Here is a 26740-nt window from a genome sequence, read left to right as displayed (position 1 = left end):
TATTTCTTTTTTTCTTAATTTTTATCGTTTTAAATAAAATTTTTATTAATTTAAATAATTTTTTTTAATTTAAAATAATTTTATAATATTGAAAATTTATTAATTTTTTAATTATTTCATACCTTAAAGAATATTTCTATTTTTGAAAATTTCTATATTTTAAAATTGTATCTTTTTTTGTAAAGTATTAGAAATAACTTTTTTATTTATATTCAAATTACTTTTGAATAAAATAACTTTTAAGGCTTATCCGAGTTATCCGAAGTCTATGGATATAGAATTTTTGATTATTTTTTTAAATATTTTATTTGATTCATATTTCCTATGAGCACGTTTGAAGTTTATCCGAGTTATCCGACCAACAGATAACACATCCTTTTTACGATCTTTCGTAATAGAATACATAATATTCTCACAAGTTGGCATTTAGAAAATATTTAATTGATATTGAAGTAGTTATTATATTATATTATTAATTCTGCACAATTACATTATCCGGTTCGTGGAAACCAATTTAAGTACCACTATTATTTGTTAATATTTCTTAAATCATAAAACCGCAAATGCATTTACATACGTAAACACATACTCCCATTCCTAAAAATGTATACACCATATAAATAACACCAATATGATGTATATAAATATATGACCGATATTCTACCAATTACACTTATATTGAAACTGTTTCACATAGTTAACACTATTACGCATCTCTTCATCTCCTCTATTGCTTTCACCTCTTCCTCTCTAACTGTTACTCTTCCTCCACATTTCCCACAGATCGGGTCATCACACACTCGGCCGTCTACCCTCGCACCATCAGCAGAACTCATCGGGCTATCTGAGCGGTCCCAATAATGGCAAATATGCTACACTCAGCAAACAGTGTAAGACTCTCGAATCTAGCGATTTTTACTGAGAATCGCTTGCCTGCAACACAAATGCAGGCATCAGCAACACCAACAACGTCAACCTTCTCGGCAGCAACAACATCAGCAATCACATCAAGCAACAACAACAGCAGACCAACTCATTGAAGAATATCTTCGCTTCGGCTACATTACCACGTTCGGCTGGCTCCTCCATACGCTCCGTACTCTCCGCACAAGCTGTACATCGTTCCACCGGTAATGGTTTGGATCGTGACGATGATCGTGATCCACGCGATGTCACTAATAACAGTTTCAATCGTTTCGATCCGAAGTATATTAGTATTGGACCGAAGGCGGTGCGTGGCAATAACAATTTGAATATTGTCGCCGCCGCCACAGCAAATAAGTGTGCCACGCTGCGGCATGTCGGCCGCTACGGTGGCTCGTTGAAGGGCGCCAGCCCCTCGCCGAATCTGCGCAGCGCCAAGACACCCTCCATTGCGACCGTTTCGAAGGATTACTGCCAACAACCGGACTGCATACCGCAAACCTACACGACCGAAGTAATTGTGCCACATCAAACGCAGCACCAACAGCCGCCGCCACCACCGGCACCGCTGCCACCACCAAAGCCGCGTACCACTAACACATTCACCGAAATACCGGGCACTACGGGCGTGGGTAGCTCCTATGCCAAAGAACAGCAACAAATGTTGATGCAGCAGCAGCAGCTACAACAATTCCAACAACAACAGCAGCAGCATCAACAACAACACCAACTGCAGTTACAGCAGCAGCAGCAGCAACAGCAATTAGCCGCATTACAAGCAGCCCAACAACAGCAGCAACAACAAACACAACTACAATTGCAGCAACAGCAGCCGACGCTACATCAGCAGCTGCACCAACACCACCCGCCCACGACACACATACTGCCAGCCACGGCGGTCTACAGCATTGAGACATCGGGCTATCAGCCGCAGGCTCAGCAACAGCCACAACAGCAGTCCTCGGTACAGCCACAGCATTTACAGCAACACATGGTGGTTGCACAACAACAACAGCAGCCACCGCCTACAGCCGCGCCACGTGAGCCACCACGACCACCGCCACAGCGTTCACTAAATCCGGCTTCCATAGTAAATCAACCACTGCCGGAGATACCACAGCAGGCGCAGCAGTCGAAGATCTCACCACAACCGCTATGCGCAGCTAACCTCAATCAGTATCGCTCATTACAACGACCACAAGCGCAGAAAATGCAACTGCCCAGCAGCGCAATGCCGGCGCAACAGCAGCAACCACCCTCGTTGCCGCCAAAGAAGAAAGCGTCGCGCGAGATTAGCACATCGACGGCGGGCGGCACCTTAAACGCCAATCACTTGCAGACTTTGCCACCAAAATCGGCCAGTTTGCGGCAGCAACAAAACGCCACCAATGCTTACAGCTACGAGCGCGAGCGCGAACGTGAGCGTGAGCGCGCAGAACGCCACGATCGTCCAAGACGCGCGGAAACGCTCGATAATGCGCGTACTGCCAGCAGCGGCAGTATGGCTTTTATTGAGCAACAATTCAGCAGCGGTGGCATGAAGAAGCAACACTCTTATGATTCGTATACGCTGCAGCAACAGCAGGCCCAGCGGCATGCGACTGCAACCACGCCCAACAATAACTACCATGGAGCAATCGGCAGCAAACACCAACAACAGCAGCAACAATACTTAATTGAGGCACAACAGCAGCAGCTGTACTATCGCTCGCTGAAGCGCGGCGGCTCGCATGCCAACAACGATCTCTACTCGGTCACAGAATTGTAGGAGTGTGCCTGCTGCGGCGGCGGCGTGGATGTTGTGCGGCGTACGACAACGTGTGCCACAACAGTTGCGCCGCCAGCCGCAGCAGCTGCAGCCGCACAAACGGCCGCACCGCCACCCATACCATTGCCGCCGAAAAAGCATCGCTCCTCAGCGAGCGTAGGCACTGCAACGATGACGACGCGCGACAGTCAAACCACTGCCAAAGTCACGACTACTGCCGCGACGACAATGACTTGTGACGAACACGAATACGATGAGTACTGTCCCGAGCAATACGATGCGCATCATCATCACCATCACGGCTCTGCACAGACACAGGCGCAAACACAGACGCAGTGTGAGCGCGACCGAGAACGTGAACGTGAGCGTGAGCGAGAACGCGAACGTGATGCACATCATCGGCACAGCACATCGCGCGCCGGCGCTGCCGCCTCAGCACTGAAACACCAACGTGCCGCCACATTCGATGTGGCCGATGCGCGCGACTTCGAACTGCAACGACTGGGCAATCGACGCTCACAACAGCAACAACAGCTGCAACAGCAGTTGCAACAAGCAACTGGCGGTGGTGGTGGTAGCAGCAGCAAATACCGCAGCAGCGAGCATCGTGGTGAACGTACACACGATCGTGAACGTTCGCGTAGCGATCACCGCATTTCCACCTACGCCTGCGACGATACAGCGCTTTGCGGCAGCAGCATCGGCGGCCATCAGAATCATCTCGCCAATGGTGGCCTCACACAATCGAGCAGACAGCAGCGGCGCGAAAAAACGTTCAAAGTATGATTTTTAGAGACGTCATAAAAATTTTCCCCTCCCTCTACGGAAGCGTACGGTAAACATGCGACAGCGGCGGCGGCTTACAGTTGGTAAATTGTTGCGACAATGAATCAGCATGACAGTCCGGCGGCCAAGCGTCGGGCAGTGTTGAGCAACCGCAATGTGGGCGTGTACTTGTGCGTTAAGTGGAGGGCAGTGCGGCAGCAGCGCGGCGGATTTATAATAATAATTGTGTGCAACACACCACAATTTTCCAACACCAAACAAACAACCAAATAAAAAATTAAAAAACAAAAGCAAAAAATTATCACGACGCTTCACGCGCGTGTTTTTATTGTTGTGTTGCCTCTTTTAGTAAACGATTAGCGACAAATTGGCATCAACCAAATCACTAAACCCAAAATATGTGTACGAGTGTATGTATGTAATGCTGTAACTAGTTTCAACACTAGCGTTGTTGTTGTGTAGTTTAGCTTAGTATGTTTTTGTAAACAGCGCGTATGCGACGCTGCAGTATGTTTGTATGTATGTGCTTATTTGAGAAGTTATTAACGTTCAAAAATGCGCACAAATTTTATGTAAAATAGTTTTAAAAAGCAAAGACAACAACAAATTAAAAGCAGCCGAAGCGCGTCATTTATGTAAAATTGTTTGCTGGCGAAAACGTGTGTTGCAAAAATTAGGTACTTGAAAAATTAATTTAGCATTACATTTTTAATTACGAATAATTTATTAATTTTTCAACTAGATTATAAAAAATGCTTTTTTAAGAGTTTTCAGCAAATATTTTCGTGGTTCCTAACCTCAAAATCACTCATTTTATATTTTCTACATTTATATATGCAGTTATATTAAATTTTTAAACCAATTCTGCAAAGCACAAATAAAAAAATATATTTTTTGACGCAAATAAGTACCACAGCGCGGGTGATAATGGAGGCGGAGCATTGTTTTTAAAAACAATTTACATGTTCGATGGTATTTTTTTAAACTGTCTATGGTATTTAATAATTTAGAATTTCTACTTCTGATATTTTACATTTGAAAATTAAAAAAAAAATATTAAAATTAATGCATAAACTTTAAAAATAAAAATTCATTCTATTCACTCTACCATAAACAGCATTGACAAACAACTTCAAATACAGTGCTGCCAATAAATTATTAAGGTATAAATATTTTGAAGCTTGAGCTATTTGCTTACAATTTTTGCATTTTTTGTATTTATATTTATTTATTTTTTTTTTTAATATTTTTTTAATATCAAATATTTTGAATTGCAAATTAGTTGCAAACATTTAATTAAATTATTAAAATCAAATATTTTAATTATAAAAAAAAAATAAAATTTTAATTATGTATGTGCTTATTTAAAATAAAAAATACTTTAATTTTGGTTTAATTAAAATAGTTTTTAATATAAAAAAAAAATTAAAGCAGTTTTTTTAAATTGAAAAACAAAACTTAATAATGTGTTCTATAATTGAAAAAAAAAACTTATATTAAACATTTAGAAAAAAATATTAACAACTAATTTGCAATTAAAAACATTGAAGATAAAATTAAAAATATATATATAATTAACTAAGTTTTTTATTCTTTTTGCTTCTATGCTAAATTTAAAGAAATTTTAATTTTAATTCATATATTTTTAAAAACTCTTTAAACTCAAACATTTTTAATTACTAATTAGTTGTTCATATATTTTTAAATTATTTAAAGTAAATGTTATACTTCATTTTTTTTCAGTTAGTAATATTTATTTAATTAAAATTTTTATATATTTACATTTTATTTTATTTTTCAATCATAAAAAAACTATTTTAATTAATACTTAGAAAATATTCGATTTTTCTTTTTATATTTTAATACATTATATAATTTTTTAATTTTAACTCAAATATTTTTAATTACAAACTAGTTGTTAATAATTTTTTAATTATTTAAAGTAAATACTTCATTTTTTTTCATTTGCAAAAAAAAATATTTTATTTAAATCTGTTATTTTAATATTTAATTTTAAATTAATATTTTATTTTAGTTTTTATTTTTTTAAATAGGAAAAATATATATATAAAAATTTTTCAAAATTTTATTCAAAAATACTTTTATAATTTTTTTTATAATTTTATTTGAAATAGTTTTTATAAATATTTATGCATAAGTTTAAAATTTTTTTTATTTAGAAAAGTACAAAAGTAAACGCGCTTTCGCCAACAAACTGTGACGCGCTCAAATTACGCACGTACAGTACATACTAATACACATGCACAACATTTCACACAATTTCGTTTAAGACTTTCAAAGATAGTTCTTTAATTAAATCTGCATTAAAATACTTAAGTTGATACATAATATATGTTGTTGCATTGAAGGGTAATGAATTGTCTAATATATTACCGTTATATTTGCCATAAGTTGTTGAGTGTTGCCCATTGTATGCATTTGTAATTTATTAGTTATAATTTGCATTTTTAGTTAAAATATACTTATAAAATACTTTTACTATAAATTTATAACACTGATAATGTCAAATATTTATTTAAGTTATGCTGTAAGTAATTAAACTGTGTAACGGATAATTTTAAGAATTAGTAAACATTTTCCAACCAAACCAAAATACTTTCATACTGTGCTTATGAATTAAAAAAAATAAATACTTTTCACACTAACAAAATGGAATTTCACACTAACGCAGTGCTACTACAATTGAAATATGGCGCAGAAAATATTATGATTTAAGATGTTATTATTATTTTTTTGTATTGATAAAATTTTAAAGAAATTTTGAAATTTGAAAATATTTATTATTTTAAAGATTATTATAATTTTTTGTTATGGCAATTTTTTAAAGAAATTTTGGAATTTTAAAATTTTTTTGATTTTAGATTTTATTATTTTTTTTTTTGTAATGGCAAGTTTTCATACAGAAATTACAAAATTTTTTTTTTGTTCGAAAACTTAATTATTGTACACAGTTGTAGCAAAAAATTATGATTTTCTTTAGCACTAAATTGATGCTGGCAAAATATTGATAAAACTGTCATTTATACAGAAATTTCCTCATACCACATAACTATCTAAAATCTAGTTTTTTATTCAACCACATTTTTATTTAAATTATTATTATGAATTCCGAAGTGTGTAAGCGAAATAAAATTTTTATGACGTCAATAAATAAAAAAAAACAACCGAGAGAAAAATGAACTAAACATGTAAAAATTAACGGTGGCAAAGTTGTGCGAAATGAAATTAATTATTATAAAATAAATACACTGTAAATTGATGAAATAGACACAAATAAAATAGAATTCCAAATAAAATAAAACCAAATAATTTTCAAATAACTGTTAAACTATAACTTGTAAAGCAGTTGCGAGTAACGGGTTTCTTACATAATAAACAACAACCGTAAAGCGTTGCCAGCGTGTAAGTGTAAAAGTATATTAGTACACACAGTAAGCTCGCATTGCAATAGCATTACATTAAATAGACATGTAATGAGTAGTGAATTTTTTAAACTCAAAAATCCGTATTCAGGTCTATAATTGCATTTAAAAAACAAATATTTATATATATTACAATGATATACTATAGTTAAAGCATAAAACATATAAAAGTAGTTATGACTATTTAGACTAACAAAGAAGCAAAATAAATACAATTTTTAACAATACACACCGTTTAAAAGTCCCGTTTTCATATAGTTAATGCAAAATTTGTTTTTAACTTTAAGCACTTAAGTTTTAACGCCAAGTGTATATGTAAATATTTATATATTTTTTAATAATTAATGTATAATAAGCGAATTTGCACACAAATTTGAATAAAAACAACAAACTGATAATAATTTACAGTTATTATTATTTGCTTTGACAGACAAAGCATGTATGTAAAGCTTTTTTGTTCGTTCTACTATGTTTTTATGTTTCATATTTGTTGTGACGAAAAATATTTAAACCAACTGTATAATAAAACACAAATTATAAAAATAAATGGTTGACGACTATATAGAACTGTTTCAAAAATCAAACTAGTTTTAAAAATAACATAACTCACACAGTAAACAATGTACATATGTAAAACGCACAGCAAACCGCAACAAATATGCAAACATTGGTGCATGTGTGCCGAAATTGACCACATATTCCCTTTAATACAAAAATAATGAAATCGAAAATTTTCAAACTCTCCGCATAACTCACTACTAGCACATAGTTTACCTGACGCTTTCCACTTGTCAACTACAGTTGCAATGCCGTTAGCCTTCAACACTCCCCACACTAAAACACAAACCAAAACATGCTTACCTGTGTATTTGTTTGCAAAAATGTAAAAAAAAACAACTCCAATAAATATATTATGCGTAAGCTTTGCGCACTTTCTCAATTAGCATAGTTATTTCCCTCTCACACTTTTACGCACCCACTGTGTCTAAATGTACGCGCTGTCTGTTAACATACATAAAAAACTAAATTACATGCAGTTGAGAAAATGTCATACGAAAAAAGTCGCGAAAATATAATCAAAGCAAATAAAATGTTGAAAAGTAAAATTGTGGACTTATTAACTTGTAGACTCTGAGCAAATACTTTAAATAGAAAAAAACATTAAACGAAAACAAAATTTAAATATACAAAGTATGTAACATGAAACATATAGCATAAGTAAGCGCAAATTTAGAGCAAACATATTTTTCGAAATTACCCCAGTAAATTATTGAATTTAAAAAAATTCTCTGCTGTGCAGATGCAAATAAATTAAGTGTAGGACAAAAGCATATTTAGAAACACAAATATACCGCAACAAATGCACACAGGTTTACTAAAAAAAAGAAAAGCCGACAGTAACTTAATCACCACAGCAACAAAAAAACAAATTACAATTTTTAAATAGCATTAGCATATACATTCCAGCAACAAAAGCTTAGAAATTGTTTAAACAAACGAGAAAAATAATAAACCACTAAAAACATATTTTTTCATATTGAATTAGTAATTAGCGCAACAAAAACGACCGCATAAAATTTACTAATTTTTTTCATAAACAACAAACATTGCGCTAACTGCAATTAATTATTTTATTATTATTATTTTATTTATTTTTTTTTTTATATAAAATCCAGATTTCCAATTTTCCAGTTGATTTTTGCTCAACTTTACTGAACATGCATAAAAAAGCTAACAAATATGCACATAGACTAGTGAAGTGTTAATCGATAACAATATCGATATTTTTTACTATGCAACCGAGCTGATGCATTCATGCATTGATTCAAATTCGCTCTGAACTATTTCAATTATTGCAGAAAAAACTATTGTAGCCATCCATACATAGAACTTGTAGTACTAATGATTTATTTAATGTATAAAACGAAAGCGTTAATAAAATGTATGAGGTACTTGAAGCTGAGCTGTAAATAGGTAAATTAGTGTAGCGTATTAGAAGTGGTTAAAATAGAAATTACAGGAATATGTAAAATCAAAGAAACCAATTAACAACAAACTGGAGTAAATACTATTTTATAGACTAATGTGCTAGTTAAGCGCAGTTTTTTCGTTTTATGTATACATTGTTGTTTGTTTGCTTGTTGAAAACTCGTTCACATCAGCATTTTGCCACGAAGTTTGTAACATAATTTGCGAAGAAATTGTTCAGATTGGACCACTATAGCATATAGCTGCCATACGAATTGTCCGATTAAAATCAAAATAAAGATCTTTGATACTGTGAAGGGTTGTTGTTGTTGTAGCGGCAGAAAACATTCCCGAAGTTTATTACGTGAATTGGTGCCGAGTTAACAGTCCTCAGACGGATAAAAATCCGGATTCGTTGCGGTTACTTAAATCCGACTGTCGTGAGAATAGGTATTATAGCTTTGGTGCAGGCGAAGTAAAAAAAAAAGATCCGGGTTGTTCCGATTACTTAGACCTTCTGGCGTGGGAACAGGTATTATAGCTGCGGTACAGGCAAAGTAAAATTTTCTTCTTGTTTATAGTAAATATGTGCAAACAACATGTTTATGTTCTATTCACACGCCTAATGAGTTTAACAAATAGCAACAACATTCAAGGTTATACTATATTTTCCACCGTAAAAGTAGAAGAATTGCATTTGTTAGAAACCACCTTCAGCATTCCCACAAATGCATAGGCAATGAGCATAAAAGTTTAACTTTTTCCATACAATTGTTTTTATAACGAAGTGCTTGTATAAAATTATAATTATGGGTCATGGCGGCAATTGAAACAAAAACAAAACTTATTAATAATTAAGGGTTCGCCGTTTTGTGAGTCTGTAATTTGTTAATAAAGTTTCTTTAACAAAAAAAAAAAACAAAACGACAAAAAGCCAAGCTATATAAATATACACATTAACATACATAAACTTACATGTAGTGGAATTATTATTACATAATATTATATATTATTGCGCGATAATATTATAAATAAATATATCCATATATTACGAGTGTACTAATGAAAAAAGAACTTATTGCATACTCGATAAATAAATTTAAAGCATGCAAAATGCATTAGGCTAGTTATTTAAATGTGTATGTACGTTAACGCATACGACAAACGACAAACACCGTCATTCGTAGTAATAATTATATAGTTATCGATAGTTGTCAACCAACCATTGCAACATTGAAATGAAACCAAAATCAAATAATGTTAAACAAATTGAATTAAATGAAATTACTTTAAGTAGAAACTTGAAATACTTAAATATAAGTGAAAGTACTTTGAAAAACTAAAATAATTAAAAATAATAATTTGATAAACAACAAAAATCAACAGATTGTTTGAGAAATCATTAGGTTCTAAGTTAGCAAACAATTGCAATTCATAGATAACGTAGTAGCAAAATAAGTAAATTATTAAATTTCAAATAAATGATTACAAATTCGTATAAAGTTAAAACTCAAACCAAAAATATAAATTGTAAACAATTAATGTTGTAATCAAAAAAATAAAACATAAAAATAATAATAACAATAATTAACACCGACAACGTTGAATGCTTCGCAGATTAGTGACGATAGGAGTGTAATAAATGAAAATCAATTAAAAAAATAAATGGACATTTTCCAAAAATACACAAATATGAATATAAAAACAAAACTGCTCATTTCAAGGCAAGGTGAAACAGGTAAAAAATATTTTCTCAATTTGACACAAAAATAAAATATAATAGAAATCTAAAATTTACAGTTTTAAAATTTTTAATACAAAATTTTATAGTTTTTACTTTTTAAATTTTTGTATTATATAATATTTTTTAATTCTTTCATAGCAAAATTTTGAGTAGTAGTACATAAAAATTTTAATTAATTTTAACTAATTTTAATTGAAATTTTTTTAAAATAGTTTTAAGTATATTTTTATATTTTTTAACTTTTTTATAGGAAAATGTTTAAATATTATGTACAGAAAAAAACTGTTTAATTTCAAGGCAAGTTTAAACAGGTAAAAAAGTATTTTCTCAATTTGAAACGTTATTTCAGCACAAATACAGCAAAAATCGAGTTTTTCACGTCGATTTATATTTGAACTTAAAGTTGTTGTTGTTGTTGTGACGATTGACCGTATTGGGGGAAAACAATAAATTAACTGTCATCGAAGTCATAGCCATTACAGGGCGATAAGACTCCCCTATTTCCGTAGTGGGACCACTCTTCCGATTTTCCACACATCGGGTATGGGAAGGCTGGTCAGAGACAAATTGAGGTCCTTAGTTATTTAACTAATTTAATTTAATTTACTTCCATCAAAAATAGGCGTTTTAACATCAGCAAATAGATTCCGTCTGAGCCGATGGATTTAGATGCCTTAAATTTGTTAATGGCACTCTGTGCCTCCTTGCCAGTGAAAGCAAGTGGTAAGCAGTCCTTTGGCAGTTTGCACAGATGTATGTATGTTTGCACATCTTATCCACCGAAGGGTGCAGTATAAAAAAAAATGTTTATAGTAATCGTTTATTTAAGCATCAATAATTTATTCAAAAAAAAAAACATATATTTTAACTTAATATAATAATAAAAATTAAGTGTGCAACATTGGTGCATTAAAGAAAGTTCAGTTAGCATTCATAGCTATAATCTTTGGGTGCTTAACATTGTGTTTTAGAATTAAATAATAAAATGTGCTGTATGGTAGTAAACAATATGGAAAAAAATAACCACATCAACTTAAAACTGATCACTTGCCTAGTTCATAGGCTTCGTGATTTTTGTGAAACACAGATTTCATCAAGTGTTGCCCAATTTCGCGTGTCGATCGTCGCAAGCTGTGACGCAATGTGTGGTTTCGCTCGCCTTCGGTATTCGTTGAAATCACGGCAGTTAGTTTCATTGTGCGTTCGCTGTTATCGATTATGGATGTTTCCGCTTTTGCAGCTGGCGCTGCCTTAGCAGAATTGGAAGGTTTGACGGTTGTTTTGCGTCTTAAACTATTTCGTATCATTTTATATGCGGTGGCATGTTGCTTTACATTTTCACCTATTTCATTGTCCAGCATTTTGTTCTTATCAGTATTATTCTTAAACAAATTATCATGTTTAGTTGGATGCATTAGTTTTCGTAAAGATTTACGTATTAAATTACGTACATTCAGCGATTTCTTATGATCGCTTGAGCCGTTTGAATCGGTGGAGTGCAACGACTCTTTGCTACCAGCGACATGTGTTGTTGCTGCGCGTTGATATGCACGCACAAATGGTGCTGGTGCCTTGAAGTCGATTTCGTCGTCATCCGAGTCAGAGGCATATGCAACATCTTCGACCTTTAATTCCTCGACCAGGCATGTTTCTCTTTCGACTAGTTCATTTTGTAATTTACCAATCAATTCAATATGAGATTCACATTCAATACAATCATGCAAAGTATTCTTTATTTCCACATCTTCTTCATTAAAATAATTTTCTTCATCTTCTTCGGCTATTTCGGCCAATCTTTGATTGAATGTGATTTTTTGTTCGACGTACACATTTAAAGAAAAATCTTCCGTTTTCGATTTCGTACATGGTCCAATTGCCTTGCGCATTTTTGCCTCATTAATACTATTCTCTAGCTCGAGCTGATAGCGATCTAACTCTTTGCCTATATCCATACTACTATCCTCACTTGCGGAATCCAATGAACGTTTTGGCAACAATAAGACGGGAGAAAATACGAGTTTATCTGCCAGCAGCTTGCTAGGAGTTAGCTCTTCTATAGGTATATTAGTGAAATCTATGCGACAACCCACAGTAGGCTTAAAAGGCAAAGATATTTTTAAATCGGTTGAAACTACTTGGCCATCTTCCAAGCCAGTGTTTTCAACGCCCACAGCAGAAGTAGTTGTTTCAACGCTTTGGCAACGTTGGATCTCAAATGGGTTTCTAGTTGCAGTTACATCCTGCGTTCGTAGATTTAAGGCTGCATTTACAAAGCAATTAGGTTGAACAACATTAGTTTGTTTTGTGGGCACATCACGTAAGACCTGAATAATCACAAGATTAAATTGTTATTTTAATATTTCTAAATGAAATGATATAAAAAAGTGTTACTTCGTATGGATTAAATTGTTTTTCAGGCAGCTCTAAGTTCAATGCTGGATTTTCAAAGCATGCTTCTACTATTTCGGATTCTCGTTTTTTCTTCTTGGGTGGTTTGCGTTGAACTTCGTAGGGATTTTGCGAAAGTGCGTCACCATCGATTTTAGTCAAATCTGTCTTTTCAACTGGACGTTTAATTATATCTGAAATTGATTTCACTTCCAAGCAAGTATCTTGCACAACAACATTCGTTATTGGGTTTTGTGTACGCCTGCGTAGCACTACTTTTTTTGGCGTAGAGCTGAAAGCCGAATTGGTAAAGCAAGTATTTGTGTCTATAGTAACATCTGCAGTGTGTTCCAAACATTCCTCAGATTTTCGTTTGCGTTTTAGTGTACGAAATACATTTTCATCTCTTTTCTGCACTATGGATTGGGACATTTTGACGAAATTCTTTTATTTTTAATTATATATCAGCATATATAAATAATATTAAACAGTCACATAAAATATTTTGTAGTCGAAGGAAATCAATTACTCCTTTTTACAACGGCCATTTTGAATTTAATTCAGCTGCCGCCATTCATTTTTTCAACCGTACATTCAGTAGTGAATTCTTTTGCGTACTGTCCCTGCTGGAAGAAAATACACCATACTTTGCGAACAGCTGATCTTTGTTGTCTCATCAGGTTTCATAACCTTACCACATTTCAGCTGTGCATTGAATTTTTGTGAGCATTTTTCTGTTTTAAATAAATAATAATGGATGCACAAAAACTTTTACAATACGCTACTTTATTAAAACAAACATTTCGAGCTTATGGCAAACACAATAAGAAATTCTTATATAAAGATGGCAAGAAATACGGCAAAATCATTTACTATCCAATGTAAGTATGCATTCTTCAATATGTGTGCATATGAAATAAGATTTTTGGGTATTTTAATAGGAACCCTGAACAGGAAGACCCACCAATTGAACCCGCAAAACTTTTCCGTGTTCAACGTGTGAAACCCGTTAAGGGTAACCCCTTTTGGGAGAAGCGCATTTTAAAGGATCTTGGGCTTGATGGGAAACAGAGCGATTTCACGGTAGTAAAAAATATACCAGATGTAAATGCTATGTTGTGGAAGATAAAGCATTTGATTAAAGTTACCCCCATCAAATTTCCTTATGGTGAACCAACAGAGAACGATCTTAAACACACCGTTCTCAAGGAAAATGGAGAATGTATTGTCACGAAGGAGATAGGTCCTGTTGTTGAACGTTTAGAAGCAGCTGAGGCATTTGAATCAGACCCCAAACGTTTAGATACAGATTTATTAAAACGTGATGCTCGCATGAAATGGCTGAACCCGTGGTAAATAGAAAATAAAAAAATTAGCATGTTATGCCATTACTTTATTAAAAAATAAATAATTAAATCAAATTTCATTATGATGTTTTTTAATCCAAACTTCTGTAGCTACTTTCTTTTCTATGGTTTTACAACCTGATGTGGAAAAAAGTCCATGTCCGCGATCATACGTAATCACTTCTTTAAGCATATTCCTAAAACGAGAAGAAGTGTTAAATTACATTTGTTTTATTTCTTTATGTTTATATAATCATACTCTATCTCTTGCTTTTGGGGGGTTCGTCCCCATTTAAGAAATTCTGCTGATATGCACTGCTGAACATGATGCTTTTCAAGTGGCAAAAATGGAATGTAATGATCGATTACATGTTGCTCTATTAAACCAGCTTTTTTAAAGCCACCATCTAAGTTGTAAGACGCTTTTTGTAGTATTTGTTCGAATGAACTTAACTTAATATTTTCGCGTAGTTCACCATTCTTTAACATTTTTGCCAATTGATCAGATATTTGTACACCAGCTAAATTTGAAAGAAAAATGAATATAGCTTTAGAGCCATCCAATTTGTTAGGAAGTGAATTATAGTCCACCAAGGATGCCAGCGATTCAAAAACACCGGCAGGCATTTTGTCCACTTCATCAAAAATAAATAATGAACGGGGACAATCTGTAATGCCCATTACCACATCGTTATAAATACGTTCCTGTTTAAAAAAGATTAGTTTGCTGAATTATTGTCAACAATTATCGTTAACTTACATTATAGCTTTTAATATTTTTTTCCACCGAAAACTCTAATCTTCCCATATATTTATGTACAAAACGACTTTTTGATCCCTTCTCATATAAGGCCTCTGCAATCATATCAGCTACAAAATTTTTACCAGTTCCCGGTGTGCCGTGAAAACTCATAACCAATGGTTTTCGTGACGACATTTGAGGATTGAAATGCGCCTCTAACGCTGATATCAATTGCTGCTTAACAATGTGTTGACCATACAATCGCTTACGTATCATCTCTCTGAGTTCTTAAATATCGGAAAAGTTACGCAAATGAATACACGAAATGGATTCATTAACTTACCGTAAATATGCCCCGGTACACTCCGCTCATTGCAACACTCGGTTAATCGGCAATAGGTTTGATCTTTTAAAAACCCAAATCCAGTTAGTGCGCCGAGACCAACACCGGCTCCAATGGTCAAAGATACCGGGTCAACGAAACAGTGAACATCTTTAAAACTTATAGCCAAAACGTATAAATATATAAACAATACTTGTGAAAAATGCATTATCTTTAGTCTATAATAATCTGATTTATAGTGTGAAGTCTTAAAAAAATTAATAATTTTTAACTGTATGGTTTTGATGAATATTCGGACTTCAAATGTACACTGGGGATCTTTGTTGGCTAAAAACTAATTCACACACTGTGTCAAAAGCTTACACCACATACACATCGCATAATACAATATTTTGGCGAACACGAATGCCAGATAATATCAGAATCGACGCTAAACTGCTAGAAGCAACTAGATACCGAAATTCGTAGTTGCCAGAATGTGCGAGTAGCGAAATTTTGTTAACAATCTATGGGCTGCCGGACTGTGCAGAAAACACAGTTCTAATTAGCATATTGCCGTGTAACGAATAATTGAGCTTTAAACAATAAGTTGGAAAGTAATAAGTGTTATGTTGTTCGAATTAGAAATAAAGATAAGTGTATAGCAATAAATTGTGACCGAACTCAAGAGTGAGTTACAAGGTAGACGATTAATCAAGAAACCCGTACATTCATTGATGACGATGTACGATCAATGATAATATATATAATGCATTTTAATCGAAAACTATAAGTTGCCGGCGGCTATAATTATATATATTCTTTATCTGTAGAATCTCCTCTATCCAACCATACCCCTTTTAACCCTGAAATCGTGGGATGGTATACTAAACCCGACCCGTTAAATTTTTAGCGTGTCGTTTCAACAGAGAATGTAAAATTATTGTTTATTTTATAAGGATATGCATCACTGCTTTCGCCTATTTAAATAATTCACCATCTAAATTTCTTGAAATTACAAATGTCAATCGCTATTCTTGGGAGAATTCGGTTATTTTATATAAATTCAAATCTTTTCAACATATCATTTATCAATAATAAATCGTACGCGCAAATATTTTTTCTTCAGATATCTCGGATGCATAAATCAGCGAGCTGTGGTAAGGTGAAGGTGCAAGCGTATTAACCGCTAATTACAAAACTGAAGAAATTAAACATCATACGTAGACCGGCGCTCTCTTTCCTCAACGAAAATAGTTTAAATACCCACCACTGAAGAAAATACTGTAAAATATTTCTTTATTTTACGTTTGCTACAAAACACTTGAAATAAATTACATGAAGTACATAATTACATAAAAATGGTAACAAGTTATGCACTTTCAGTTACGGCCTGTGCTAGCATATGTTGCAATTGATCACGAATCAGGCTATGATCAAGACCATGCGTTACTTGTAATATTTTTTGCGCCTCCTTTAAATTGTTTATTGCCGCTGTTAGCTGACTTTTATACAATTGAATTTTTCCAATTTTCAAATGAAGCATACCCAATAGTGGATGCCAATCGCCATAATATTTGCTATGCATATAACAATAGTTATTAAATGGAGAATTATTTTAAATAATGCCACATTCTTCTTACCGAAAGCCTGGCACGAGCTCCATGCCAAACTCTAAAGCTTCTGCCCACTTAGCAACATCAATAGCGGCTTCAAAGGCCGCGTCTAATGTCTTTAAATGCCAAACATTTAGTGGATGCAGAAACCCTTTTTGCTTAGCAAGGCATAATTTGCACACATCCAGATCTGAAAAAATTAACTTTTATATTGTATTTTATGCAACATTCAATAGCCGCTACTCACAGGCAATATCCTTCATATTCTCCAAGTGTGTTTTTGTGATTGTCATTGCTTCGTTGTAGGCATTGCGGTGTTTCGGGCTGACGCCAGCGTCACAGCGTGGGCAATTATTGAGATTTATATCCAAAAGTTCATTACAATTCTTATTGGCGCAAGCGGCTGCAAGCATTTCGTGCGTTTCTTCTGTATTTGTGCATTTTGCACATATACAGAAGAAATAGTAATTTGCTTGCAGTTCAGCCCGCCGTTGTGCCGGCGTGTTCAATAAATCTATATAGCTGATAAAGATCTGCAAGAAGAGTGCGTAAATTGATAATTTAAAAACTAAATTCATTTTGAAAAAGCCGTTCAATTTGTTCAACCTTGGACCAATCCAAACATTCGATATCTTCGATTGCATGTATATGCAGCGTAGTACCTTCAAAGGTGGCAACCGCATTTGGTTTGCAACTATGATCAGTAACTGAGACACCAAGATAAATTGCAGTGGCAATTGAATTCATTTCGGGATCGAGTATGCTGAAGCCATTTGTGATTAACTATAATAAACATATATTAATTAAGCGCTAATTTTTATCATTTTAACCAAGCTGTAAGCGTGCATTTGTGTTCCACAAATATCTTTGGTATTCGTTTCGGCCCCCTAATAAAATGTTTATTAATGAACAAGCATGTAAATTAATTAGCGTCACAGCTGTGTGTTCGACAAATTTTACCGCTACAATTTTTTCTTTTTGTGACTTTTGACGAGTGCATGGCTCCGCATTTTACGAATTCTTGGCCAATTGCCAGCAAAATGAATCTTTGTTGAGGCATTCACTCAATATAGTATAGTAATATATAGTAAATCTATACATATATATATAAATATTTACAAATACGATGAAATGCAACAGTAATGACGTAAAAATAGCAACAACAACAGTTGCTCATAGTAATTATATGAATTATAAAGACAAATCCCTGACGTATTTAAGCGCAATTAACGACAACTATATTTCATTCATACCCTGCCATAGAGACTTGTCAATTCCGTTAGATTTGGCACGATAACACTGTCACCCATCATTTCCTGCAGCACTCCATATAAAGACTCCAAATGCTCTAGACGTCGTTCATCATTCTTAATCTCGGCATAATCTGTATCGTGAGTGAAAAATAATGTATTTATTGGAATATTTTGCATACAACAAAACACTCGAAACATACGGGACATCATATCACGGAAGCGTCGCGAGCAGGTTTCTGTGTAATAACCACGCACTAGATCGCCACCTTTGTCCAATTTTATGATTAGCTTACAAAGCATGCGGGCGGCATCAGGCACATTACGTGGATAAATGCGCTTCAGCAATGGACATTCGATTTTATGCAGCACCCAACTTTGCATTTGGCAGTCACGACTACAGTAATACACATATTGGCAGTTGGCGCATTTCAGCACTTTGCAACTGTAAACAAAATATTTATGAGATCTTGTTACTCTTTCAATTGCACGACATCTCACTTACGATTGCAAGCAGTTGTCGCAACGCTCTTTGCGATATCTGGATTGCAGCACAAATACAAAAGGTTTTTCGGTTAGCAGGCGATCGCCACGTTTAATGGCTTTGCCATTTCTTATATTGGACTTCATACTGCTATTCGCCTGTTTATTGCACCTCCCACTGCATTTAATATCGGAAGTAGCTTTTAAAGCGTTTGACGCCAGTAGCTCTGCGCTGCGGAAAGCCACTAAAAGCTTGTCACACTCTTGCGTGCGTAAAAAAGTTGGCATTGATTTTCACGTTCTTAGCAATCAAGGAGTCTTCGGACGACTGAAGATATATGAGTTATATACAATTTAAATTAACTTAATGATGAGTTATATACAATTTAAATTAACTTAATGATATACCGAATTAGTGTATTTGAGAGTTATAGTTACTCACCTGATATGTCGAGAGACTCGGCTTGCACTACTAAGCACAATTTCAGCACGGTATTATAAAAAAAGTATCTTATTTCGAAAGTAAGTAAAAATAAAAATTTATTAAATTCCACTTAAAATATGTTCTATTTAAAAGCTGTCCGTTTTGTCAATCATTCGTGCACTATCTTTTAGTGGGCACGTCTGCATGGAATCTGCTGACGCATTAGCCTGAGCTATTTTAGAGATGTTTTCCTTCAAAAACAATATTCTAGATCAAAATTCAAAATAAAAACAAATGGAACATATATCTATTTTTAATAACCTTACACCTGATTTACCGGGTCAGGTAAGTAGAGAGGGGAATGTTTTTGTTTATTTACGACAAACACAGGGTGTCCCGTTAAAAAAAAAAATAATAAAAAGGTTGAAATAATTGAAGACATTTGCAATTAACATTCGATTAGTGAAATTAAGTAAAAATACTATAACGAACGGATTAGTAAAAATTCAGATAAGCACTTTTTATTAAACACTAAAAAAAATTACAACTCTTTAACTTGTTTAATATAATGATTGGGGATATTCACATTAATCAATTACGAAAATATTCTTACGTGTGCACTCTGTATTGTGCGAGAACACATCTGTCTTTGTTCTTCATTGGAAGTTATTTGGGTTGAGAAATTACAGGTGCTGATTGTGTGGTGTAATATTGAACGGTATTAAGTTTTCTTGCGTTTATCTTAATTAAAATAATTATATATTTGTATATTGGCAAATTTGTATTTAATTTTCGATTTGTTCCAGTGTATTGTAAAAAGTTGATATCCATAAACACCTAACGAATAATATATTTTTGTCAACATTACTTACTACTTCCCTAGCATATGTAGGGTCAGCATTTTGCGTAAATCAACAGTTTTCTTTAAAGTTTGAGCAGTTCAAGTGTTACAAGTAACGTGTTCAAACATGAGTGATATTCAACAGCCGTCAAGCTCAAGAAAGCATTCTCCCACAAATACAAGCGGCAGTAAACTTGCTACCGATCCGCCTATGCTCAATCTTGAAGAGGCGGAGGAAGATCGCAAGCATATGCAAAAAATTGTAGCGGCCTTGCGTTATTATCAGTAAGTATATATGTATGTACGAATTTTTAGTTCATCTATGCACCTAATAAATCCCTGTGATGATTTGGCTGGGGTTGCGTGCCAATTATGATATGATGTAAATAATTGAATTTTCGAGGTTAAAACCAAGAGTATAAAACGGCTAATGATAATGACAACAATACACATTGGTTCTTTGAAGCATTTCCCTACCATATATACAAAACATAATTGCTACAAAAAAAATATGATGTGTCTGGATTTCATTATATGAGCGTATGTGTCAAGTGATAAGCGTTAGTATGCATATATAGATATATAGTTAGGAGAAACGCCGCTACTACATAAATGCTTACTAATAGTAATGCAAGCAGTCGATAAGCAGGAAGTACAAACAATTATAAGTTCTAGCCCAGCGTATATCAGCAACAGCGATAGAGATAAACTGCTTCTTACTATTCCGTTATTCTTATTGATTAATGCTAGCTCAATATACTAATATTTCACAAAATTTGTTTAACATATGTATTATTTTTGTAGAAAATATTGCTATGCGCGCGTAAACAAGACTGAAAGCTACCTCAATAGTCTTCCCAAACGTCATCAGGATATGTTGGTTAAATATCGCAATCATTTGCGTGTGATAAGAGACTGCATTGATGAAAATCAAAAGGTCATTAAGAAAATGTTGCGTGACAATGTTGGATTTATGGATATGGGTGGATCTGATTATTTGATACAGCAGGACAGTGATGGCCATACTACAAAAATAAGGCATCAAGATATGGAACACGTAAGAAATTATTTATGGAGTTTACATGTGCTGTATATACCTAAGCAATTTTTTTTTTTAAATTAAACTAAGTCATTTAAGTTTCGTGTAGTTTAGCGTTTCGAAATGGTATATAATAGTACCACAGAAAAGCATTTATTGCAATTTGTGAATTGCATCCATAGCAAACTATGTATATATCAAATACTTACTTGCCACAGGCAACAGAGCAAGCTGATGTTGAACCTTTTAAAATTTTAAAGGCCCAATCGACATTAAAATTAATTGCGCGCGATTGGAGTACAGCCTGCGCAGAGGAACGTGAGCAGTCATACAAACCAATCATCGACGCGGTTGAGGAATTCTTCAAGCCTGGCGAATTGTAAATATAACTTAATATAAATGTCAATTATTATCATACTCAACGCTTTTGCCATTTTATTTCACATTTTCAGTGAACTCAACGAGATAAAAATTCTTGTGCCTGGCGCCGGACTTGGCCGTCTAACCTACGAGCTTGCCTGCCGCGGTTATGAATGTGAAGGCAATGAATTTTCATATTTCATGTTAATTGCCTCATATTTTGTCTTAAATCTGTAAGTACAATATTTCAAGCAGAAATTAACTTTTTTGTACTAACTCGTTTGAATTTTTTTTCTAGTTGCACTGAGGAAAATAAATACACACTCTACCCCTGGGTGCATCAATATGTAAATAATTTGCGCATGGCCGACCAGGTGGCGCCTATACGCTTTCCCGATATTTGTCCGGCGAAAAATCCACCGAAGGGCAATATAATGATAGCGGCGGGCGATTTCTTGGAGGTATATTAATCACATGTGATTGAACTGTAAAATTGCTATTTGAAGCTCAGAACTTCAATAATATAGAATAGTGAAATTGAAAAAAAGACACGCTAAATTCAATAATACCATATTTTGTATGCAAATACTCGTATACGTGCGTAATACTCGTGTGAGTAGTTTATAATTAGTTTCACTGAAACGCTTTAGAATTATACATATAATTATATATGTATACATATAATTACAAGTTGTTATGTGCATATGTACGTTGTATATAAATTATTAAAATATTTTTTTTTATAACTTGCAGGTCTACAAAACGCCAAACTGCTATGATTGTGTCGCGACATGCTTCTTTATTGACTGTGGCAATAATATTGTGGACTTTATTGAAGCTATTTTTAGGTAGGAAATTGTTGTCGTCTGAAATTCGCCCTGTTAAGCGGTTTCTTGCATGTTTATGTGTTGTATGTATGCGGTATTTATTTATTTTCAGAATATTAAAACCCGGCGGTATTTGGGTAAATTTGGGTCCACTACTCTACCATTTCAGCGATATACAAGGTGAAAATAGTATTGAACCAACTTTCGAGAACCTGGAGTTAATCATAAAAATGGTTGGTTTTGAATTTCTGCGTTGCCAGACTGGTATGCGCACCAAATATGCACAGAATCCACAGTCTATGCTAAAAAGTGAATACGAAAGCTTGTTTTGGGTTTGTCGAAAACCAGAAAATGCAATCGACAACACCGACGATTTGTCGCAACGCGACGATGATATAGATGAGTCCGGCTGTGGCGGTAATAGCAGTAGCAACACAAATAATCACTATGTAGATATATACAGCAATGGCTATAAAAATGCTTACCAGCATCAATAGCACTGTTTTGCAGCTGTTAAGTAGCAGAGACGACAAATTATGCAGGGTACTAGCTTGCCTAATAATTAGTTATTAGTTATTTTGCAATTATAGAATTTCTTTTTAAACAGACTTACAGTTATATACATATAAATCGGAAACATATTTTCCGACAATATAATAGATTTAAACAAAATGTTAGAATGGCTATGAGTTCTTACAACTGCCAATTAGAGGAAATAACTACCAATACTTGTAGGCTCTCTTCTAGGCGGATTGAACAAATAAATTTGATTTCTCGAACATGAAGTTTTTAAGTTCTTTTAAACTGTACACGGTACAAATGCATAGTTATCACACCAACGTAATAAAGTTGTAGTTATTTAAGCAAAGTATTAACAATATGAAGTATATATTTTCGTTTCAATTTTTATTTGGCAGACGGATGCCGAAAAACTAATAATACTAGTTTTGGAAAAATGATAAGATAACATTTTTACTGCGAACTATTGAAAAGGATTTGTAATTTTCTGTTTTTTTTTGCTTATGCTATGCATATACCATACATACATATGTATACATATTTGATAAAGTTAAATGGAAAACGTTTTATTTGTAATTAATTTTGCATCCAACAACGGTAGTAATAAATTAGATAAAACGCCTGTATTAAGACAACTTTGTATAAATCAAAAACAAAAAAATACTTATAACGTTAAAAATAAATGGAACAGTTGTTGAAAATATTTCGGCATAGCAAAAAATAAATTGTTTGTTTTATTTGCAAAGTTTGTTTGTCAAACTGGAGACAACTGAGTTAAACATCACCAAAATTATGCATAGCCACGCTGTCAATTACTAAATGTCACTCCGTATACATAAATCAAATTTTCGATTTTCTAATTTGTTTAAATCATACGCTATTCATTACAATTAGAATTGAGGAATTGCACGAACAATTGCGGCACTTTATCTAAAGTGCTTGTGGTGGCATGGTGCAATTTGGTATAGTTAAGAAATTGTCTACGCAAACGATTAAGCTGTATAGCGTTTACACCCGCTGGCACTTCCACTTTTACCAGACTACCTTTGACCGGCACGGGACCTGTATTGCCGATTTTGCGCGCAGCCAACACGTCCGCTATAATTTGTTGCGTTAACTTATCCAGCTCAAAGAGATAATTCGTAGCACTTAGTGGCGGCTAAGAGGTTTTTAAATACCAAATTAAAAATATATATTTTTTTGTTTGCCGAACTTACATTTTGCGTGCTTTGATTCGGCGGTAATGGTTTTGATTCATACAGCGCACCATAGATGGCTTCAAATTCAAGTGTATCGTCTGGGAACACTACAAATAGTGGACTATCCCAACGACAATTGCCGTGTGGCTCTTCGAAGCGCATACAGAGCGCATCGAATATCTCGCGCGTATATGGCACATTAGAGTTATCTGTTGTATTGTTCGACGCACTTGGCACCACATCTTCACCTGTTCGTTGCTGATTGAACTCCCAGGCGCGTGCCTCTTGTATGCCGCAGAAGAGTGTGCATTGCGTACTGCGTGCAGCCTTTGTCGCGCAGAACAACTCGTAGCGATAGCCTACAAACACGCTCAGATATATAAAATATTTGTACAAGATTCATGCTTGTATACCTTTAATGTAATTGCCCGCATCCACAATGACTACGTCGTCTTTATTAAGTAGTCGTAGCGCTTCTGACTTGATATCGCTACGCACTTGTTTTTCCTTTTGTGAATCAGCGAAATAATCATTTTTCGCAAAACCTGCATTAGCTATAGAGATATTCTCCGAGATGAAGTGCACCTTCTTTCCTTTATCAGAAAAGTATTTCTGCAGGTCTTTTGCACGAGTTGTTTTACCACTGGACGGTAAACCGGATATGACTATCATAGGCATAGTTAAGCGTATTTAAATAAATTAACTAACTTTATATTTATGCACTAATAAATAGCAAATTTATTAAAAATAAGAGGAAAACCTGCACCGCGTTTTCCAGTCGTGGTGAGTTCGCAATTGTTTACATGCGTGTGGAAACTGAACAGCTGATAATGAAAGCAAGGGCGTAGTGTCTTAACACTTTTTATAGGCGCCGTATTTATACAAATGTGCAAGATATTACCTATATAAAGTAAATTGTAAATGTAAAGGTAAACGTTTAGTTATTGAGTTGTTTTTTATTGCAAAATAATTTCCTATATGTTGCATATTTGGAATATTGCAATATTTTTTATGTGTTTGAACCTCAGTTAATATTGCCATGCCTACGACACTGCAAATAAATTTGTTTAGTTGACTTCACATCTGAGTTTAGGCTTTTTCGAAGGGATTATAGATATAATAAGCTGCAATAAATAAAGTAACCGGTCATAATGTCGGACGGAAAACGCAGACGCTATCGCAGAGTTAGGGTATGTTCTTTTATAATATTTTGCACATCATTATAACTAAATATCACTTTTAATAGCAAACTGAAGATAAACGTCCTATAATATTGGCTAAACGAAATGTGGAAGAAGATTCAACAGCACGTCGAAATGGTGACGCAGAAATGCAACCAAAAATATTACTTAAATCACGCGGGGATGCCAGAGATGATGTAGAGGTGGCAGAGACATCAGCAAATGCAAGTACAGCGCCACTAAAAACAATTATTGTCACACGTAGTGAAGTAGCGCAAAGTCCGGGTTTAAGTGGCGTGAGTCCAGTTACAACTAAAGACCAGCTGCACCAGCAAGTACAACAAACAAATGTGTCTGTAAATGATGTAAATTCAGCAACGAATGTGCAGATAATCGAGCCGCTGCCACAAATGACACGTCCTGCAACTGTCATATCTTCAACTGGTGCAATAAATGCAAGTACGCGCAAATTACTTATGAAAGGAAATACGGACTTTTTAGTAGTTGGCGTGGTAGGTACACAAGGTGTTGGCAAATCAACAATTATGAATCTTTTAGCCAACGATGATATAAACTATGATTACTACACCAAACTGTTTGTGGAAGAGGATAGTTTCTTTCCAACCAAATTAAAGCCGCATAAGTGTTCGGCGCGTTCACGTACCGAATCCACACATATGTTTATCACCGGCGATCGTTTGATATTGCTTGACAGCCCGCCGGTAATGTGCAATTCTTACCGTAAGGACATGACCACCAATGAATTGGATGATCTACGCCAGGTCATAAGTTTTCTTTCAGTGTGTCATTTGTTGATTGTGGTGCAAGACGACTACTTTAATATGAATTTTATACGATTACTGCAATTTGCCGAAATTATGAAGCCATCACATGATAATAAACCATTCGTCAGCAATTACTTCCCTAATGTGCTATTTGTAAAGAATCGCGCAAAACGACAGGATTTCACAACAAACCAAAAAGAGCGTATGGATCGTATGTTGCGCGCTTTGTTCAGGGATTCACAATTGCGTATATATAAGGGACAAACGGCCGAGCAGCAAAAGCAAAAGAGAACTCGCCCAACGGAAGGAGAGCGGCAAATAAACACATTCTTATTGCCTGAAGTAGACGGTAAAATATATGATTTGTACTAATTAATTATTTGATTACCATTTTGCGTGTTTTTGTTTAGAAAATCGTAACAACTCAACATTTCACAAACCGCTGCATGAAATCATTGACGATTTTCGTGCACTTGTCTTCATGACCCCACGCAATGATATGTATGCAGGCGCTAGCGAACTAACTGAAGCTATTTGGTTTGAACTGCTCACCAAAGTGACACAGGACACACAACAATTCTTTAATACATATGAGGAAATTCAACGTAAACATTTGGAGATGGGCAATGCTCAGATTGGCAGTCAAAGTAACAATATTAAGGATACGCACGAAAACTGGAGAGAGCAATAAAATATGTATAAATAAATAAATAAATGAATGACTGTTTCCCATGATTAAGACTTTTAAGCATAACGGTAAGATATGACTTGACAGCTTTACTTCA

General features: G+C 34.4%; 8 protein-coding genes across 10 annotated transcripts in view; 4 read left to right on the top strand and 4 right to left on the bottom strand.

The window, feature by feature from the left end:
* Positions 1-4212, top strand: part of LOC106619599 (protein tweety) — a 141952-nt gene extending 137740 nt beyond the window's left edge. Inside the window, 1 exon segment of the mRNA XM_014237782.3 lies at positions 784-4212. Within this exon segment, the coding sequence (XP_014093257.3) occupies positions 784-3478 (2695 nt within the window). The 3' untranslated portion in view covers positions 3479-4212.
* A 7237-nt stretch (positions 4213-11449) lies between these two features.
* Positions 11450-13580, bottom strand: pon (partner of numb). Its single transcript, XM_014238207.3, has 2 exons — positions 13025-13580; positions 11450-12957 (listed from the first exon to the last, which is right to left on the bottom strand). Exons 1-2 carry the CDS (start codon positions 13451-13453, stop codon positions 11677-11679), a joined length of 1710 nt encoding a protein of 569 aa, XP_014093682.2. The 5' UTR covers positions 13454-13580; the 3' UTR covers positions 11450-11676.
* A 109-nt stretch (positions 13581-13689) lies between these two features.
* On the top strand, positions 13690-14447 carry mRpL30 (mitochondrial ribosomal protein L30). The gene is made up of 2 exons (XM_014238234.3): positions 13690-13902; positions 13963-14447. Exons 1-2 carry the CDS (start codon positions 13775-13777, stop codon positions 14375-14377), a joined length of 543 nt encoding a protein of 180 aa, XP_014093709.1. The 5' UTR covers positions 13690-13774; the 3' UTR covers positions 14378-14447.
* On the bottom strand, positions 14394-15801 carry Torsin (torsin family member). The gene is made up of 4 exons (XM_014238222.3): positions 15453-15801; positions 15128-15396; positions 14627-15072; positions 14394-14564 (listed from the first exon to the last, which is right to left on the bottom strand). The coding sequence occupies exons 1-4, from the start codon at positions 15658-15660 to the stop codon at positions 14438-14440; spliced, it is 1050 nt and encodes a 349-aa protein (XP_014093697.1). The 5' UTR covers positions 15661-15801; the 3' UTR covers positions 14394-14437.
* A 912-nt stretch (positions 15802-16713) lies between these two features.
* Positions 16714-19554, bottom strand: Smyd3 (SET and MYND domain containing, class 3). Of its 2 annotated transcripts, none has more exons than XM_014237340.3 (8): positions 19223-19554; positions 18803-19143; positions 18501-18742; positions 18301-18431; positions 17654-17830; positions 17295-17580; positions 17075-17237; positions 16714-17011 (listed from the first exon to the last, which is right to left on the bottom strand). In XM_014237340.3, exons 2-8 carry the CDS (start codon positions 19066-19068, stop codon positions 16804-16806), a joined length of 1473 nt encoding a protein of 490 aa, XP_014092815.2. In that variant the 5' UTR covers positions 19069-19143; positions 19223-19554; the 3' UTR covers positions 16714-16803. The 2 variants fall into 2 exon arrangements, with proteins under 2 accessions (XP_014092815.2, XP_014092807.2); XM_014237332.3 differs by having other exon boundaries at positions 18803-19108; positions 19223-19553.
* Positions 19555-19814: 260 nt separating this feature from the next.
* LOC106619326 (carnosine N-methyltransferase) lies at positions 19815-23515 on the top strand. 2 transcript variants are annotated; one of them, XM_014237369.3, is made up of 8 exons: positions 19815-19922; positions 20088-20330; positions 20850-21102; positions 21303-21463; positions 21537-21677; positions 21743-21905; positions 22198-22292; positions 22384-23515. In XM_014237369.3, the coding sequence occupies exons 2-8, from the start codon at positions 20173-20175 to the stop codon at positions 22766-22768; spliced, it is 1356 nt and encodes a 451-aa protein (XP_014092844.1). In that variant the 5' UTR covers positions 19815-19922; positions 20088-20172; the 3' UTR covers positions 22769-23515. The 2 variants fall into 2 exon arrangements, with proteins under 2 accessions (XP_014092844.1, XP_014092867.1); XM_014237392.3 differs by having other exon boundaries at positions 19816-19922; positions 21345-21463.
* On the bottom strand, positions 23494-24804 carry LOC106619359 (protein KTI12 homolog). The gene is made up of 3 exons (XM_014237418.3): positions 24403-24804; positions 24008-24348; positions 23494-23949 (listed from the first exon to the last, which is right to left on the bottom strand). Exons 1-3 carry the CDS (start codon positions 24665-24667, stop codon positions 23668-23670), a joined length of 888 nt encoding a protein of 295 aa, XP_014092893.1. The 5' UTR covers positions 24668-24804; the 3' UTR covers positions 23494-23667.
* A 37-nt stretch (positions 24805-24841) lies between these two features.
* LOC106619315 (protein SMG9) lies at positions 24842-26690 on the top strand. The gene is made up of 3 exons (XM_014237359.3): positions 24842-25179; positions 25236-26304; positions 26366-26690. Exons 1-3 carry the CDS (start codon positions 25141-25143, stop codon positions 26644-26646), a joined length of 1389 nt encoding a protein of 462 aa, XP_014092834.2. The 5' UTR covers positions 24842-25140; the 3' UTR covers positions 26647-26690.
* Positions 26691-26740: the final 50 nt, after the last annotated feature.

The sequence above is a fragment of the Bactrocera oleae genome, chromosome 5 (genome assembly GCF_042242935.1).
Source record: "Bactrocera oleae isolate idBacOlea1 chromosome 5, idBacOlea1, whole genome shotgun sequence".
Taxonomy (NCBI): domain Eukaryota; kingdom Metazoa; phylum Arthropoda; class Insecta; order Diptera; family Tephritidae; genus Bactrocera; species Bactrocera oleae.
Note: the sequence above shows the minus strand (reverse complement) of the source record. Positions and strands in the feature narration are given on the sequence as shown.